The 18,845-nt window shown below is 41.4% G+C and overlaps 1 protein-coding gene across 1 annotated transcript in view; it reads left to right on the top strand.

Moving 5' to 3' along the window:
- khdrbs2 (KH domain containing, RNA binding, signal transduction associated 2) overlaps positions 1-18,845 on the top strand; it is a 67,828-nt gene that overhangs the window by 31,573 nt on the left and 17,410 nt on the right. Inside the window, exons 4-6 of the mRNA XM_034608959.1 lie at positions 4,207-4,323; positions 8,821-8,967; positions 17,928-18,055. Coding sequence (XP_034464850.1) covers positions 4,207-4,323; positions 8,821-8,967; positions 17,928-18,055 — 392 coding nt within the window. The remainder of the gene's footprint in view (positions 1-4,206; positions 4,324-8,820; positions 8,968-17,927; positions 18,056-18,845) is intronic.

Here is an 18,845-nt window from a genome sequence, read left to right as displayed (position 1 = left end):
ACCTTTGTAAAGATATACATGATTATTTGCATCTAAATGGGTCACACAAGACACCACCTCCGCATGCTCCCAACAAGAACCGTCACGTTCCACGACAGAGGAAACTTAGGTCAGATAGAGCAGCTTGAAACAAGTTTGTGCAAAATTCATATAGAGAACCAGCCACAAGCAAAAGCAAATTTAAGTATTAGAATTATACTTGCATACATTCAACAATGAAGGGCCTACCTGTGCCATTCATCAAGTGCACTATGTTTCAAGTCCTCAAAGCAGGTCCTGTCTGTAGTGGCTGTGATAGAGCTCAGCGTGCTGCATCTTAAAAGTACTCTACACTGATTCAGCATTGCACTCAAAAGACCCTGGTGGACAAATCAAATCAAGGCAGCAGAACCAAAGATATTGCCTTTTTATACCACAGTCCTCCTACATTACCCACAATGCATCGCACACACTTGATGTTGATTGAGATGTTAGTTAGCTGCTCGCAGAAATGAGCAGCCAGCAGAGGTCTAGTTAACTCGCTTCTCTCTAAACCCACACCACAAGATTCTTGATGTTGATCCAACCAGCATTGACTCAAGTGACATCACTGGAGGCCATTTATCAGATAACACACCGCTCCCTGTGAAGCCACCAAAGGCTTTTATACAACCTGTTATTCATATATGCAGGACTACGCTACTCCCCAAGACCCGTAAACAGACTTTGATGCATGGAGGAATGGATTTTCCCTTACAAGAAAATGGAAAAGCAAATACATACAAATAGACAAATCAAAAAAAGATTGAGGAGCACATTCACCAGTTTGACAGCGCATTTGCAACACAATGAAACATGCTGCAAAAATATATTAAAATGCTGTTGTTCCAAACAAAACAGAAAAGTTTCAAAGGAAGGATATAAAGGAAAAGCTTTTTGCTTCTTTTCTGTATTTCCTGGAAATTTCTGTATTTTTTTACTGCTTCAGGATGTTTAGTTGTCAAATTGGTGAAAGTGCCTCGAAAAATCCTTCAAAAACATTCTTACATATATCCCTTTGAAGAATCAGGCTCTTCAGGTCGGTTTTCATGCATTTTCTTCTTATGTGTGTGGGTCAATGTCTGAGATGGAAGAAAGTGTCTTTATAACCAAAATGAGCATCATATCATAGACCTACACCACCGTTTTTACTAAGCCAACATGATGGAAAATCCTACAAACCACTAATACAATGACAACTTTACGATTGAGAGTTGAAAACAACTCGAAGTGAACTTGAACATATAAAGAGAATTCCCACCTCAGTTGTACATGTAGTAAAACATGAGAAAATATTATCACCTGGAGATGAAAAACTGAAACTTCAAACTTTTTACGAGTGATAACAAATCTTCATGTATCCATTGTACCTCTCACTGACTGATTGCTAGTGTTTGATACAGTAAATCCATCAAATGAAGAATTGACAGAGACCTGTCGGCCAATAAGAAGTGAGCATTCCCAAATACATTGCTTGGTCTCATCTCCATTCTAATGAAATAAATAAAAAAATAAAATACATCACTTGATTTGCTGAAGATTAGAAATTACGACACTCACTGACTGTGAGGGGACAATATAGCACTGAATGCCTAGACCAGGCGACCCCTATGCTCAAAGGCCTCAAGCATACGTATCTGTTGTGAGGTCTTCATAAAACTTGTATTTAACAATTAATATGCAGATGAATATTTTAGATTTTAATCTGCACAAAAGCTCTCGATTAATTGTTTGTCCTTCACACGTTGTGGAATAAAAAATAAGAGGATCAGTTCACGCACAGAATATTTGTTCAGCGTCTTAAATGTGTTGTGCATAATTGTTGCATTCACAACACCCCTCCTTCTAATATCTGCATACTTATCAGTGTTGAGGCTACGGGGGGCACATAACATCATTTCAAACCTCATTTAACATCGAATCGTGCCCCTTTCCGGAGCCCAAATTGCTCGCCATGGAGCAGTAGAGTGGCTCCAGACATTCATTAGCTAAATGAAAACAGGCCACTCTTCTTCTACCGCCCACCGGGTGTGTTCTCGACGTAGCTGCAGCCACCATCTGCTCCGAAGCTCCCTGCTGCCGGCTATAGGATAGTCCTGTCAACGCACGCAACGTGACGGAAGGTGTCCACAAAAGGTGCCTTAATCGCTCAGATCAGAGGACAGAGGGAGGACAGTTGGGAAGCGTCGTTGTTTTTGTTTTTTTGTGGACGGTGTCATCTTGGTGCCCTTGGCGCCGCCCTCACCTAAGATTGAACATTCACTCCTGATTTTAATCATGTTCACGGAATAAGCTGAGTGTGCGTTTGTCGGCGTTGAGTTGCAGCAGACGCACAGCTGGCAGAGAAGTTATTAGCTGCTTAGCCACAGTGGGAGAGGCTGTTTTGTGGAAAGGTTAATATCATTTTAGGGTTGGCCAGAGTGTGTTGTGGTGGATGGGTGACCACCTGTTCAGCACTGGAGGTGGTCCCCTATCATCTCATCCAACACTTGAAGGTCGAACCCTCTATTACAATAAAACAAGCACTGAAACTGCGTGAGATGTTCTTTATGCATGGCCTTTATGGGTTTGTTTCTTTTCGGAAAAGTTTAAGGACCCTATTTGAAGGATTGTGCAAGTTTAATGGCCTAAAAAAAAGGTTGCAGCATCGTTATGGTTCAGAGGGGTTGTACTTAGTTTCTTAATGAATCAGGAGTTTTGGGGCATAACATGCATCTAACCAATCTCCACTCTTGCCATCTCTCATTCCCCTTAAAAGCCGCCTGCGTGTGTAAGAAGCAGAGAGTGTCTGTGTTGTGTACCTGCCTATGTACGTGCACATTTCTGTTTTGAATATTCACCCTTAAACATAATACACCCATTGGTTTGTGTTGGTCGATTGCACAAAAGCTTTCTGCTGCCTCAAGATAGTAATGCACCAAAATGAACAGTTAAGGCCAACACGCACATGGGAACACAGACAGGCACAAGTGCTTTTGCTATTTAAATTAGAATGGCACGTACATACCGTCACCAGGGCCCAACAGTTCCCTGAAACCATACCAAACTTCACACACTCATAGATATAAGCCCTTCTAATATGCCTAAAAAATATTTCATCGAGATTTATTAATTATTCCCTGTGAAAATGTCCAAAAATGCCCAATTTAGCAATGTTGTACAAAGTGAAAAAAAAATTCCTCCATCCGCTCCTTTGTTCAGCTCTGTGCCAAAATTAAATGTGTTCTTTGTCGGCTCATGTCACATCCTTCCACAAAGTTTCATAGAAATCCTTTCAGTGGTTTTGTGTTATCTTGCTAAAAGACAAACAGAAGGACGCTGAAAAGTGACAACAGTGTCGGTCTGAAACCAGCTGAGACTATCGCATTGTTCTTTGCATTTGTCTTTATGGCCCTAAGTCTGTTTGTTTCATCTTCTAGGTGATCTCTTGCTCATAGTTTCTTGAGAAAGGCCCCATTTGACTACAGTTGCGTTATGACTTTCACCTCCCAGATTAATCAGCACTAATCTCAGCAGCGTTGCGCCTGAAACAACCTGGAGCTACTGATCTCAATATGAACACTAGCCTGTGCACAGTGAGAGGGAAATGATAGTCAGAGCCCCGCGGCTTGAATCTGATAGTTTGTCATTTGGATAGTATTACTTAATTTCCCACTGGGAAGAAACTCATTATTTCTGACTTTATCTCCGCACTGACCTCTTAAACAGTTTCAGGAATGTTATTGGTTTGAGCCCATATTCCCTTTTCTTTTCTTTTTTCCTTGGCAGGACATGCATGACCCTAAACGCCGATAAGAGACATGACTAGCGAGGGCGCAGTTCATGCAGAAGGATGGATGTATGTGTTTTGCCAGACCGCCAATGAGAATCCCATTTTCTTTCAATGTGCACGTACATATAGAACACAGTTATATTGATTTATTACAGGCCGCATTACAGCTCTTTCTCCCATGATGAATGGTGAATGGAATGTGAGATTATATTGATATTAGATGACTAATGGTCAGCACAGCATATCTTATGTTTAACCTTTCTTTTTATATCCAAGACATTAAGAGAAAGGCTGCTTCAAAAATACTCGCCTGGACATATAAATCAGCCTTTTCATTATTTGTCCTCCCTCCTCTTACAAACTGCATGCTGAAAGCATTGATAAGGACTCTTTCTTCTTTCTATCCTTTGTCACAGTTTAATTTTGTTGGGAAGCTGCTGGGACCACGGGGGAATTCCATGAAGCGATTGCAGGAGGAGACTGGGGTGAAGATGTCCATCCTCGGCAAAGGATCCATGAGGGATAAAGCTAAGGTAAGGCAGATATTGATTTATGCTGATGTACAGTTGTTTGGCTGGTCGAAGATTTTGATCAAATATAAAATGTTTACAGAAACAGAGCGGTTGAAATTCCACCAAAGCGCAGAGGAGTGTTCCAACAAACAACATCTGAGGGTAACTGAGATGAATGGCACCCGGAGTAAAATGAATAGCTTTCAGTCGACAAACATATGTTTGAGATCAATTTGAATACATTTTCCTTGTATTGTTTAATAGGATATTGTGTAATAGTCAGTTATAAATGCAAAGTACTGAATCTCTTTGCGGAAGTCATTTATCCTGCTGACTTGTGGTCCCCTGGAGCCAAACCTATCCGAGCATGTGCGCAGACAGCCTGCTGGATATGGTATTCATGCTCATAACGGGTCTCATTGTGCTGTTATAGAGTTACATTGCTATTATTACTGTACCCTCCTATTCAGACATCAAGACGTGATAAAAGACTTGCAGTGTTGTCACCACTTTGGTGAAACTGAAGCTGCATTTCAGTACGTTAGAAACCACGTTGAGGGGATAATACTGCGGAAGCTGTTACAGCCACTTTAAACATATCAATGCGGTTTTAGTTGTCACCTGTGTATGTTAACTGACACGGCACATGGTGTCAGTTGTAAGAAGACTCTCACCCCAATATATATATATATATATATATATATATATATATAAATAACCGTGCCTACACTACATACATATATATATAGTATGAATGTAAGCTTGTATGTTGTCTGTACTTTCTTTTACAACATCCAATAATATTTAATTGTAAAAGGTACAACCAACTAAATTATGCAAAAATTAAAAACACACACACACACACACACACGTATATATGTGCATATGTACATACCTACATGCATGTATATATGCAAAAGATAAAGTCAACTTAATGAAACTATTATTTAATGATAATTGTTTGATATAGTAATAGGTAAAAACAACACTAACCTTTTACATGGATTTCCATTAGTTGCAAAGCTGAAATTCTTCATCATGACATCGGCTGAAAGCACTGAAGCACTTCTTTACCATCCACATGTGCCTTAGTCATGAGCATGAGTTCATTTAATAATCTGGCTTACTGCCACCAAGACTATCTAGTTTACTAATGTGCTGCATTAATTTGTCTTCAGTTTTTAAAATGAAAGAATAGAGAGGTTTTAATAATGTTCATACGAGCCGAACTGTCAGAAGCACGTCAGTATTTCTACCTGCATGCAGTACTTAGGTTGCTATTCTGCACCGCACAGCGTGCACGATGACAGCATGTCAGTTTCAGTCTGACAGAGACACATGCTGTGTGCAGCACTGAGGAAAAATAATGGACCCTTAGCGGTTGTCTCTCACCGAAGGGTGGCTGTGTAACGATTGGATTAGGCTCAGTGTTTTCAGCCTGTGATATTGATTTTGTGTACAGTCTGACTCTGAACTAGTCTGAAGGACCGACAACACCGAGACTGAATGTTGTGAATGGGAGGCTGGCTGCCATTCAGAGCGGCCGGTCACACGGCAGTGTGGCACAGAGATAGCTCAAGTCCCATTACACGTGAAAGCACATTGACATCACAGATTTCTGCCACCCCAGACATCCTGTTTCTCAGAGCGGTGCATCAGACCTGCAGCTGGAGGTAGAATATCTCAGGTTTGTACCAGAGCAGCCCACCCACTCACGATAGACCATATGGTGAATATTACACCTTGAGCGCAGGTATTATTCTGTTTGACACTGTGCTGAGTCACGGTGCTAAAACAAAGTCCTCATTTCACCTCTCTGATGCTAGACTTTGAACAAGTCAAAGCCAGCACTGCAAGGTTGGAGAGAATCTTTATTTCTGAGTTCCTATCATCCTTACTGCAGTGCACTGCAAACATATATATTGATTGACTAAACACACGGGCATACTGTAGCCATGGTGACTGATGTATGTCTCTCTCTTTCCGCTGTAAAACAATCTCTCATTTCAATGACAAAGTATTGAAACAACTCAGAGACACATTTTGATGTGATCCGTAATGACCCAGGCTCTCTGACAGAGAATGTGAAACCTGCTGAAATTTTCGGGCAATTTTTAATTATAGCTGACTTTTCCCAGAGGGCAGAGAACAGCCCTGTGATGCAAGAACAGACGTTTGAATCCCCAGCTTGGCTGAGTGCATGACTGTCTGATCAAGGTGTCCTTTAGCAAGACGCTCATCGCCCAACTTCTTAACAGCAGCTGCAGTTGTGGCTGGTACAAGTAGAGGGAACGTCTCCACTCCAAGTTTGACATCACCTCTGATTACTTGTTCAGTGGAGAATGGATATTGTGATTTGACTGGTTCCTTTGAAAACACAGTGAAAACTGTCCCTGAGCTATTTGACAGATCTTTTTAAGCCTTTAAAGCCAGTGTGGAGCATCAGGTTGGAGCCCTCAGGGCCTGGGTAAAGACTAAAAGTTGACTATCCTCTTTTCTGACTTCCTTTATTTACCACAGTGCCTTTGCTTTAACCTCATACTACTCACCCAAACTGTAATTTTTTTGATTGTGGAAAGTGATATTCAGCCAAGGAATTAATAAGCTAATAGTAAGGATGGGTTATTTTCCAAGAAGAAGAGTCTACAGCCAAGCTAACACTGCTGCTAAATGCTCGTTAATACACCAATGCTTTGCTTGGCAGGTATTCAGTAAATGAAACATGTGAAAATCAGGATGCTTAAAGTGATTATAGATCATCATCTTGAACGTTTGCACCAAATCCTATTGATCCAACGTTTTGAGAAAAGCCACCAGCACGAAACCACCAGCAAACATCCTCTGGGTAACATGAATGCCCAAACAATAATTATTCCAGATATTTCAGTCTCGATCAAAGTGGTGGACCAATCGCCGGCTTTCAACTGCATCTCATGGTCTGCATCAGTGGGTGGAGTTTGCGACACTGGACATTGCCACAGTCAGTTGGACTAGCATGTGTGTAGCAGCATTAATGATGGCCTGTTCTGTTGTCAACTGTCCCTGTGAGCACCTGAATGGAGTGTTGGCATCAGTTAAGTGTTAAGTGCACCTGTACTTTTCCTGTTATAACAAGTGGAAATGTCTGCTGTGAAAGAGACATGTTACATTACAGCCCTTATTTAGCAGCATTAAGGGTGATGAAGTTATTATAGTAGTTACAAGTAATGTGAGAAGCAACTCCTCCCTCTTCTTCTGTCCCAACTAACCTGGCATAATCTCTCATAACAAGTTTTACCCTCCTACAATTTCTCACAGCATATCGTCACGTCATAACCTGGCATAACCTTTCATAACCTTTTAACAAACTGTCCTAATCTCTTACATAATCATAACCTTGTATAACCTTGTATAACCTTTCATAACCCACATCCATTTGGCACATGGTCTTAAATGACGATAAATGTGATGTCTGTCAATTGAAACATTTCCGGCAGCTGTTTTAGTGCGATGCCTACAGAGCATTCTCCACAAATTCACAAGATCTCATATCACAAAATGCATTTTCTATCAGAAACACATTCAACAGCATCCCTAGTGCCAGACAGACAGAGCTCTTTATACAGTCTATTTTTCCATGTGAGTTTGTTTCTGCAGTTGTCGGATGAGCTGTAATTATTCTGTAGAAGTTAACTTATTACTTTGTGCAAGTGAGTCTTCACATCATTCACAAATGTTTTTTTGGAATGTGTGTTCCTGCTGATGAACGTAGCGATTGCTCAAGTGTCCTTTTGTCTTAAAGCTGAATCATAAATATTAGCGAGGGTTGTGCCCGGCATGTCAAATACTATACTTGTGATGAAAGGAGGGAAAAAAAGATGGAGTTGTGTGTCAGTCACATCAAAACCTCTTCAATCTCACAAAATAACTTCGGAGCAGAGTTACTTCATCCGACGAGATAAATCAAACCAGCAGCATGGCTGCAGGGCGTCAGTCAGTCTACCACTTTGGTCCGGACTCAACGAGTGGATGGATTGCAATGGAATTTTGTGCAGACATTCTTGGTCCATGTGGGGTGAATCCTCTACTGTGTTTCGTGATCCCTGACTTTTTCTCAAATAGCTGTAGAGTGCATATCTCTGCCAAGGTCCAACAGTCTCTAGATATGGATTTTTATTCGAGTTTTTCGTGATCCAGGAATTATTATCTGAGAAATAAAAACAAAACGTCCAATCGCACAATGTTAAAGAAAGTGAAAAAATATTCCTTGAAAATTGAATGGCTTCTCCCCTGACTGGTGCAGTATCCTCCCATCAAGTTTTGTGCTAATCCGTTTTGCAGTTTTTGCAGAATACTGCTAATTGACAGACAAACAAAATGAAAACATTACCTCCTTGGCAGAGGGTCTCACATTACAGAACAGTGGCTTTACTTTGTCTTCAGGGATCAATAGCGAACATTACATCAGACTATATGGATGCTTTTCATATGAATTCTGGATTCTCTTACAACTCCTTCCCTCTCTCTTTTTTTTCACAGGAGGAAGAACTCAGGAAAAGCGGGGAGGCCAAATACGCCCATCTGAGTAATGATCTGCACGTTTTAATTGAAGTCTTCGCTCCACCTGGAGAGGCCTATTCCCGCATGAGTCACGCCTTGGAGGAAATAAAAAAATTCTTAGTTCCAGTAAGTTTATGACTCTACCTTGTTCATTCCTCCTAATTTTGAATTCCCATGTCACATTATGAACATCAGTCATCACCGCTGGCGTGATCATTCCTCCACCCGCCTTATTAACACAAAGACAACAGCATCTGGGGTTTCCAGTGCTCTGAGGAGTATCCAGGGTTTGTTTACGTGGACTTAAGATATAGGAGTGAAGTTTTTCTCCGCATTACAACTGCTGCTCTACACTTACTGCCCTTACTTGCAAATGAAAACTAATGTATTCAGCAATTAAAGTGCAGTATGGAACAAGTTGCCAGACTCCAGCAACTTATAGCCTGGAGAACTTAGCAATAATTAATGTGCATGTTGTGTGCTCTCGCCGAGTCAAAGCTGTAAATATTAATCAAGCTTTGCAAATACGACAAGCCTAATCGAGGAATTGTGCTGCTCGAGTCTACTTTATGGACTTCATGCATCTTCCTATCCCGAGCTGATGTTCTTACAAGCATATCTGCTCACTGGGCCAGGAGGATGGCGATACTGCGTCTGCAGTTAATATCCCATCAAAATACAAATTAGCTCGCACTGTCTGCCAAAAAACAAGTAAAGCAGTTGTCAGCTCTCAGATTTCCCTCCCTGTTTACAGGCGCTGAGCTAGTTTAGATTTACTACGACATTAGTAAAGTGAAAAACCAAGGATAGAGACAGTGTTGGCACTGACATTAACCTGTGAGTCATGACCTGTTGGTGCAGTAATTTGCATGAAAAATGGAGTCGTGGCCCCTGCTGTACCACTTTGCATCCATCCAGAGCACATATTGGATCTTTTAACAGGCTTTTTTACCTTTTAGCTGTAAAAGCGCACCGGATGTGCATATTCTCAGGAATCAGCGTCCCAGTTCCCACTGTGTGATCCACACCAATCATACGTGGCAGCAGGCTCTCTTGTTCTTTCCACATCAGCAGGGGCTTTTATGTGCTGCATTTGATCCTTATTTTGACTGTAAAGGTGCCGTCAGAGTCTGAGCTCTCGCTTCAGCTGCAGCGTCTTGAGTTATCATTATAGAACTGAAGCCTCATGTTGTCTGATCAGTGGACACACAGCGATTGGCTGTAATACCTTTCTTTTCTAATAGGTGCGCACATTCAATATGCACAGACAATTTAAGCCAGGCATAAGTTTGAGTCTAATTCATGTATTTATTTGGAAAATCTGCCAGCAGTACTAATGATGCAGGGCAACAAGGAAGACACAGATTCAGTTATATTTCACTGAAATACTGAAATCATTCCTGTGGATGATGAGACTCATCAGTTTATCATGTTTGGAGACGTCCGGAAGTGGCGAGTGGAAGTGAACAATAATAAACTAAAACTCTATTTTTTGTTATTAAAAATAATAATGCCAATATTGAGGGGAAACATCTTATAAAAAACTAGAAAGGCAGTAGAACACATTTCTCTACCAAGGTCCAACAGTCCCTCCTCTGCCAAGGAGGTTATGTTTTTGTCAGTTAGTTTATTTTTCTGTTAGTTTGTCTGATAGTTTGCAGGAATACGCAAAAACTTCTGGACAAATTACCACCAAACTGGATGGGTGTGGTGTGGGTCAGAGCAGAAGCTTTTAAATTGTGTTGCGGATCTGGATCAGGGGACAGATCCAGTATTTTGTTTTGCTTTCTTTATCATAACGAGATGGGGCAGTCAATGTTCACTGATTTCCCACGGATTCGTGGATCTTGACGAAGTAAAATAAGGCACATTTGGGGTAGTGAATTTAAATGTGGTTTCATGAGGGGACTGTTGGGCCTTGGCAGAGGTATGCACTCTCTAGTACTATGAGAAATCAACGAAAATGTCAAAAGAACACCTTGCAATGTTAAAGAAAGTGAAAAAAAATATCCTGAATCTGCCCCCTGCTTCCGATCTGCATCATATGTAGTGAGTTCTTCCCTTACCTTATCACTTCCTTCCACAGAGCTTCCTGGTAATCTGTCGAGCAGTTTCTGTGTAATAGCTTACCAACAGGCAAACAAAGACATTCTGTCTAAGATGTAACCTCCTTCTATGAAGTAATTAAAAACCATCTCAACAACATTATTTATATCTTGTTTCTTAATCAGACCCTATACATTCCCTGCCACACATTGTCTTTTCATGGTGGAGTGTGAACAATGTAAGTCAGAGAAGGGGGAAAACATCCCTCCTCCAGCTTAGTCTATGTGTCAATAAAAAACATGTGAATAGAGACTATCCCATGCTGTGCTTTAGCTCTTGCTCACTGCCTCAGGGATCCAATGGGTTTGCAAATAACCTGCCCATAATGTAACACAACAGGCATCTGTCAGTATCTTTAGTAACAGATGTTTCCTGCCTCTGGTGGAGAGAAGCAAGTGCTTCCTGCTGTCTACCTTTTTTTATCATTGCACTGTGCTTTAGGAGCCACTTCATGTGAAACAACAAGCAGTGGCGGTCACGGCGATTGATTTAGTTGTAAGTAAGCGTCATGGATTTAAGAGCTTGTTAATATTGTCGACATGAATTTCTGATATTTGCAAAAGGCAGAGTGAGGGAAATATGTTCACGAGGTTGTAATTAAAGAGGAAATCTGCACATCAAAGTGAGTTCCCAGGTCTTGGGATGAATTGCTGCACATGTGAGCTGAAGTGGGGGACTTGCGCAGCACCCATTTCTTCCCTGTTCCTCTTTCTTATCGTCTAACTTTGAACAATAACTCAAATTGATTCCATCTCCTCTACTGAAGTAAAAACAAAAATCTTTTAATGTGGCATCACCCCGCTGATGTCTGAAAATAAATGTCTTACCTCTATAATATAACAAAACCTGCTTCCCACTGAGCTCCCACAGCTCACATCTACAAACCAGGAGAAAAAGATACACAGTCTTTTCATGTGATATGAAAACGTTTCTCATGTGGCGTGTAGACAAGTCCTCTGTTATAAATCTCACGCTGTGCGACTAATGTAATTTCCAATTAGAATTTAAGATGCATAATTGGATCATTAGAGTGTATTTATTATTGTGTTATTCGTTTAGTCCGGAGCGGAGACAGAACACAGGGGCCACCAGCAGGTTGAGTTTGTTTCATCAGTCACTGGAACCACTGAGAAAACAAACTCTTCTTCTAACGGGGAGCCCTCAGATCTACCGTGAAGTGAAAAATCCGACTCCAGAAATGCCTGTTAGTTCAGAGTCCCAGAATGCACCAGAAAACAGGAGGAAACTCAAACAGGAATTATCAGTGGTCGGCTGTATATACAGGCGACTGGAGAAGGACGGGCGATCCTGCTCCCAGCTGGATGAGAGAGAGTGGCCTTGATCTGCAGGCCAAACCGAGCGTTTTGGCAGATACAGGGTGACACAGATGCCCGAACAAGATATGTGGCATTAATTAGTTTTTTTTTTGCATAAAGTCAAACAAATTATGAGTGTTATTAAAACTGACACACGTCGGCCTGTTTTTACTGTTAATGTGAGTTATTTGAGCCATATGCTCCCAATGAAGAAGCCTGAGCGGCGACACCAAAGGTCGGTGTGTGTTTTGTACAGATGTGTGTCATTATCTGCACAGATCCGCACTGTGCAGGTGCTCGTAACAATGCAGGAAAGTGTTTAGTGCTGTGGAAATGAAGGAGGTGCAATTTGTGTTGTGTTAACTTTGAAAGCGGCAGATTTAGATCTCTAATAGACAGCGATAAATCGAAATATGCAATTTCCAACTGTGGGGAAAAGTATCACGCTGTGGTTTGTTTATGCTTTAATGCAACTGGACACCAATAGCGGCACTGTTTCTCCATTTATTTAAAGTGATAGCGCACACTTAAATGTGCAGCTATAAACTTAATTATATGACTGTTCTTTGATGAAATGCATAATGCTGGTTTTGAAATCACATTTATTTTGAAATGTATTATTTTTATAAAAGGCACCCATCCTCTCCTGTCTCTCGGCTGTCTCTCTTTCTCACACATACATACACACCAGCTGGCTCAGGACCACTGCTCTCTTCAGACACAATTCAGCCCGTGCTGTCTCGGCAACAGAGATTAGAAACTCATGCTGAAAACTGTACATGCACACAGTAACAAAACTTTACAATAATCGCTTCAAGCTCCTCTGCAGCTGCTGCTTCTGTGGCTCTGAGTCCGCTGGCCTGTGTGCTTGGGGGGGGATGAGAGCATCTTTCACTGGGCTGTTATACAAGACATCACATACATGTATATGAAGATTTCTCAGACCGTCTTAGGCTGAACAATTGCAGTCTGGAAATGGACGTCTTCCTGATTCTCGTTGTCTGCAATAGGTGTGAAGAGGTGAAGCTAAAAAAGCTAAAGGCGACACAGGAAATTCAATTCACTGTGGCCTGTGGCATTCGTGTGTGTTTGGGTTGCATTTGTAAAGATTCAAAACTAATTTATTGTGCGTGGTTTTCCATTTCCGCAGTGGAACCATAAGTTCCTGCATATTGCATGTTGATGCTGACCTTTGGGCCAGGGGTGAAAGGGAATACATGCTTTAATAAGCCCATCCAGCTGACGTGACACAACCTGACCTGTGTGAGAGCACGTTTCTAAAGAGCGTCGCTCACTACACCTGAGAAGGTTAGTGAGGTCACCTGAATAGACGGAGGGGGTACGACTCCCTTACATTTCAACACACGTTATTTTGCTTTTGAAAATTGAAAAATCAGTTCATTCATCATCACCATGTGCCATAAATCTGCTTTTTATACAGTGTATTATAGAGTGGGTCCTGAGCGCTGTCTCCCATAGAGGCCAGTGTGTCTCTCTGGAATATTTCATTGGACATATGTGATAATAGTGATCTCATCATAGCAATAACAACAGCATGGATCTGCTCCCATCATCGAAAGGCACCATTTGGAAGACAACAATCTTAGGCCATACTAGTAATCCAACAAAGACCACACAATATATCTATATAGTGGCATCGATATAGTTGCTTGCTCCAGGTTGTGTGCTGCACCAAGCGAAGGCGTTTCAGTTTCTCGGGGTCTTATTCAAGAGTGAGGGAAAAGATGGAGACGGCATCAGCAGTAAGGGGAAGTTGTACCATTGTGACAGTTGATGTGAAGAGGGAGCTGAGCTCCAAGGAAAAGCTTTCGATTAACAGGTCGATCTACATCCCAACCTTCATATGGTCACAAGTTCTGATCAGTGACCAAAAGAACAGGGTTATTAATACAAGTGGCCAGTGGGTGGCTTGGCTCAGCCTAAGAGACAGGGTTTGGAGTTCAGACATCCGGAGGGAGCTCGGAGTACAACCGAGGCTCCTTCACATGGCTCCCTCAAGTGGAGGTTTACAGAGCTCACCCAACTGGGAGGAGACCACCTTGGTGGACCCAGAACTTGATGGAGCTTCTCATCGGGAGCACCCAGGAGAAGCTGGAATGTGTGGCTCAGGAGAGGGACATCTGGGATGACCCACTTGGCCCGCTACCTCTGAGACCTGAGCCTGGGAAGACAGTGATGGATGGATCTTTTGTGTTGTTTCTGTTGGAGAGAGTATTTATGCAGTTAAATCACATCACTTGATGCCTCAAGGTTTCAGGGGGGGGGACTGGCTCAACAACATCTCTTCTAATTAAAGATCAAATCCTCTGAGATGGATCATTCAGACGCGCTGAATTAATTTACGTGTGTATTATTTTTCCAGAAAAATGTCTATGGATGTAGAAACAGTTCTTTCATACACTGAGATATAAGATGCACAAGGCATGAAATCCGAAATCAGTCAACACAGCCTGTATTAGGAACCTGTCTGAGACAGACCCGAACACAAGATTGATATGGAATCAATGTATCGCTATTGTTAATGTGTTGACCCTTTAAAGGTCGAGCTTTGGCTATTTGAAGGACGTCGTGTGTGCACAAAGGTCACGCGTGGTCAGAATTAATCTCAGTCCGCAAACAGTCTGACCCGAGAATCCTCAGCAGGGGGTTTATCTCTGTGTGCTCACGTTAGGGCCTCTGTCCACACTCAACTTTTACAAGCATTGGCACATTTGTTGTGCTTTGGATAAGCTGCCAGCTCTCCAATGAGAAGCTCTGCCAGTCTCCTTCAAACCAACACAACTCTGCATGCCTTATTATTCCATTAGCAAGAGGAGCAGTCTTTTTTCAGTCTTTTTTCTTTTTTTCAGTCTTTTTTCTTCTTCCTTGACATGTAGGTGTGAAAAAATGTCAGTTTCAAAATCTGTGCATCATCTGGTTCCTGACAGGATCCTGTTACTGCAAATGAAGAGCTGTGACAAAGTGACTCCTTTCCAATTTTTTATAATATTCAGGCATGTAACATATAACATATAAAAAAATATAACATATAAACAGACATGTAAAACATATAAATACCTATAAAAATACATTTATAATTCATATACAAAACATATAAAAATACTTTTTACTGAATGCATCTGCTTGGGATATTTCCTGGCTGGTTTCCTTAAAAAAGAAAGAAAATGGTTTCCGCTCCTTTACCCTCACTGATAAATCCTGAATCTATGCATATGCAATGTTTAAAGGTGCCTTGTGGAGCTTTCTTGTTTGCATCCATTGTTACTCACCAAGATGCACTGTGTGCATCCTCGAGGTTTAACGAGGCTGTTGGACGAATTCCTCTCTTCATTAAACTTCAGCAGAGACAATTCCTCTTAAAAGTTTGAAACCTGCTTGGTTTCATGTAGACTGGCATACTGCTGCTTGGCTATTTCAGGGAACATCCAAAGAATGGAGCCATCCGCACCAAGCATAGCTGTATTCCTATTTATGCAAAAAATGGTTAAATCTTGACGAAGTGTTCCTGACTGACTTAAAGTCAAACATTGAACCACAAGTGGCATCCAAAGATGTGTGATGTCACAAAATTATCCTCATTTACTTGTCTTGTTAACGTATAATACTGTAGATAAATATGGATGAAATGATAGCTGCCTAAAAGCACCTCGGTCGCCACCTGGTGGCTGGCTGCAGTACAAGTCACAAATCCCACCTCCACCATGTTAGTGGATGGGACATGGCCCAAATTAAAAAGTCAAATGATTTTTTTAACCAAGATGGTTTCTGTTTTTTTAGGTTGTTCTTTTCACACTGGTGATAAGTGTTTGTGTTTTCCATAAGTTGGGTTTATGTGAAACATCATGATTGACAACTGACTAGCAACTAGTGTGTTGATCGGCGGCACCTCGCTACCACGGCCCCATCCCCTGATTGCTACTGCACAGACTCTGGCCTCAAATGATGTCTTCAGCCCAAGTTGGCAACATGCTTATGCAGGATATTTTGGCTTCATGGATATTGGGAGGAAGTGGAGACGCATCATCATCTTGACATGCAGTCCATGTATTCATTGATATTTGGGATAACACACTGGCAAACTTTGCTCCTCCAGCAGAGAAAGACTTAAAGTGTCAAAGTCTGCACATACATCATTCTGCACAGTGAAGCGCAAACAACCAAGTGTAGAGCAAAAATGATTAGAAACAACAGAGCGGGGGAAGCTGAAAAACGGTCCTGCAGGAAAATGATGAATTATCCCACAAGGAGCTTGGTTGCAGATTTGGTTGCTAAATTTGAGTCTGATAATAATAGAGGAGTTACTTTTCACACATCTATGTAATGAATTAGCTTCACAGTTTTGACTCTTTGCATATTTATTTTTTTTCTCTAATAAAAAGTGTTTAATTACTTGAAGTGTCAAAACTAGTGGCAGAGAAGAACTGGGATATAGTCACGAGTGTGATGTGAGTGGGTTCGAACAATGAGAAGGAGGGCGTAAAAAGAGGAAAAAGAAAAGGTGACACTAATTCTCCAGAATATTATATGAGCTGTACTTTTACTTGCGCAGCCATTAATGTTATCTAGTCCTTCACTTATCAGTGCACTCTGGACAGAGTCGTATCTCATGCATCAATGTGCAGTTAATATATTGGCTGGATTAATGCTCACACAAAGACGTCATTGACTCCGTGGCTGTAAAGACTAAAGTGAGAGCGATGATTAATGTGGACCAGGGGAAATTATTTTCGACTTTTATTTCACATTTATGGAAAACTGGCTGTCCAAGGAAAAAGTGCTAAAGAGATTAAAAAATGTTCCGGGTGAGTTAAGTCGTTTTGAGTCGTGCCGTCAAAAATCGAAGAAGACGTTAGAAAACATGGCCGTCAGAAATATTGACAAGCAAAGGAATTATTTTCCAGCCTCCATCGCTTTGTTGTCAGACAAAAAAAACAAAAAAACGTTTGTCCAATGCAGTGAATCTCGTGGGTTTGGTTTGAAGGTTTCTGATAAATAAGCCTGTTTAGTTGTCAGCAATGACAAGATAATGAATACTGCTTTTCCCACAGGCTTATCTGCTCTGTAATGATCCAGCATTTGATAACGGGTTGAGAAAAATGCTTCAGAATCACAAGATAACGATATTCCAAACAACGTTGTTCAAGCTGTCAATTACAGGCAGTGTGTGCCCACAAAGTAAAGACTATTTTTGTGCTGCCTTAAAGGGAGAAGAAAGGCTTTTTGACTTTATTTCCTTTTTTTTTACGTCTCCTCGACAAAAAGAGAAATTATTTTTGAAAACCCTGTCCCTGTTATATTGAACATCCTGCCTATAATTTGTGAATTCAATCTTGTTCTGTAGAAAAGAAACAGAAGCTCAAACTTGCTGTGAGCAGTGTATCCGCAGCCCTTTCATGGGTTATTGTCTTTTCCCAAATTACTAATCCTTCCCTTGTGTTTTGTGTCCAAACATAACCAAAGAAAACGTCTTCATTGAGCATTCAGCGCTCAGAGACGCCATGTGTTTCCTGTGCGTGTCACGACAATTTGAATTCGATGACATTTGCTGCTGTTGCAAGCATCTGTTGCAGTCAGAAGACAAATGTCCTTGTCTTCCTTTTTTATGACACATGCTTTTTTTTGTTTTTTGGGGGGTTCCCGCAGGACTATAACGACGAGATCAGACAGGAGCAACTGAGAGAGCTGTCCCTGCTGAACGGCTCCGAAGAGTCGAGCAGGGGGAGGAGTGCACCGGGAAGGGGCGCGCGGCCGGCAACCGCAATATCCACAAGGTAAAGTACCGGTTACACCTGCGTGAAGAGCTGCACTGAAAGAAGCTGAGTGTTCCCGTGGAAAACAGTAACGAGGGCCTCTTGAAATTCTGAAGGTTACTATTGTTATAAAAGATCCAAGAGAGACAAAGTGACGTTCGTTCCTGCAAAGTTGTAGGATTTGTAAAAGCTGAATTTGTGCTCAGCCTTTGTTAGTCATGTTAAAAAAAATTGGTGTTGTTCATCGTGAAGATTAACCATTTCTGTTGCACATAATATGAAATCAATATGAAGTTACAGTTTCTATATTGGGTTTCCACAGATTTTTAGGATTGCACTTTTAAAACATTGGTGGCATTGCAGGAATAGATCAAAACTGAGAAACAGGACCAATAATAAGAATTGTTAGTTCCCAAGTCTCAAGCCAAAGCCAAGATAAAGATAACAGTGATACCATTATCTGGGTTATTTTGGAATACCTCAGAAGAATTACAAACCTTAAAGTCCCCCTCCAGCAGCTTGTTACACCCCCACAACTCTTCTTTATTCCTTATAATTACTTATTCAAAATGTCCGTCATTCAAAAAGTATGTCACTGGCTTAAATGCAACTCTACACCTTCCGTCCTCATTTCGGGATTGAGATCTATGAATAAGCTAATGTGGCTCCGCCCCTGTTCCCTGTCACTCCACCCTCACAGCGCCACCTGCAGCTGAGGAGCCTTTTTCCAGGTACTAAGCTCCACCCACGGATACATTTTTTTAGGATTGTGACATCACAAACCCTGGCTGTTTGAATCCGTTTGTTTCAG

This window comes from Hippoglossus hippoglossus, chromosome 15 (assembly GCF_009819705.1).
Source record: "Hippoglossus hippoglossus isolate fHipHip1 chromosome 15, fHipHip1.pri, whole genome shotgun sequence".
NCBI lineage: Eukaryota > Metazoa > Chordata > Actinopteri > Pleuronectiformes > Pleuronectidae > Hippoglossus > Hippoglossus hippoglossus.
Note: the sequence above shows the minus strand (reverse complement) of the source record. Positions and strands in the feature narration are given on the sequence as shown.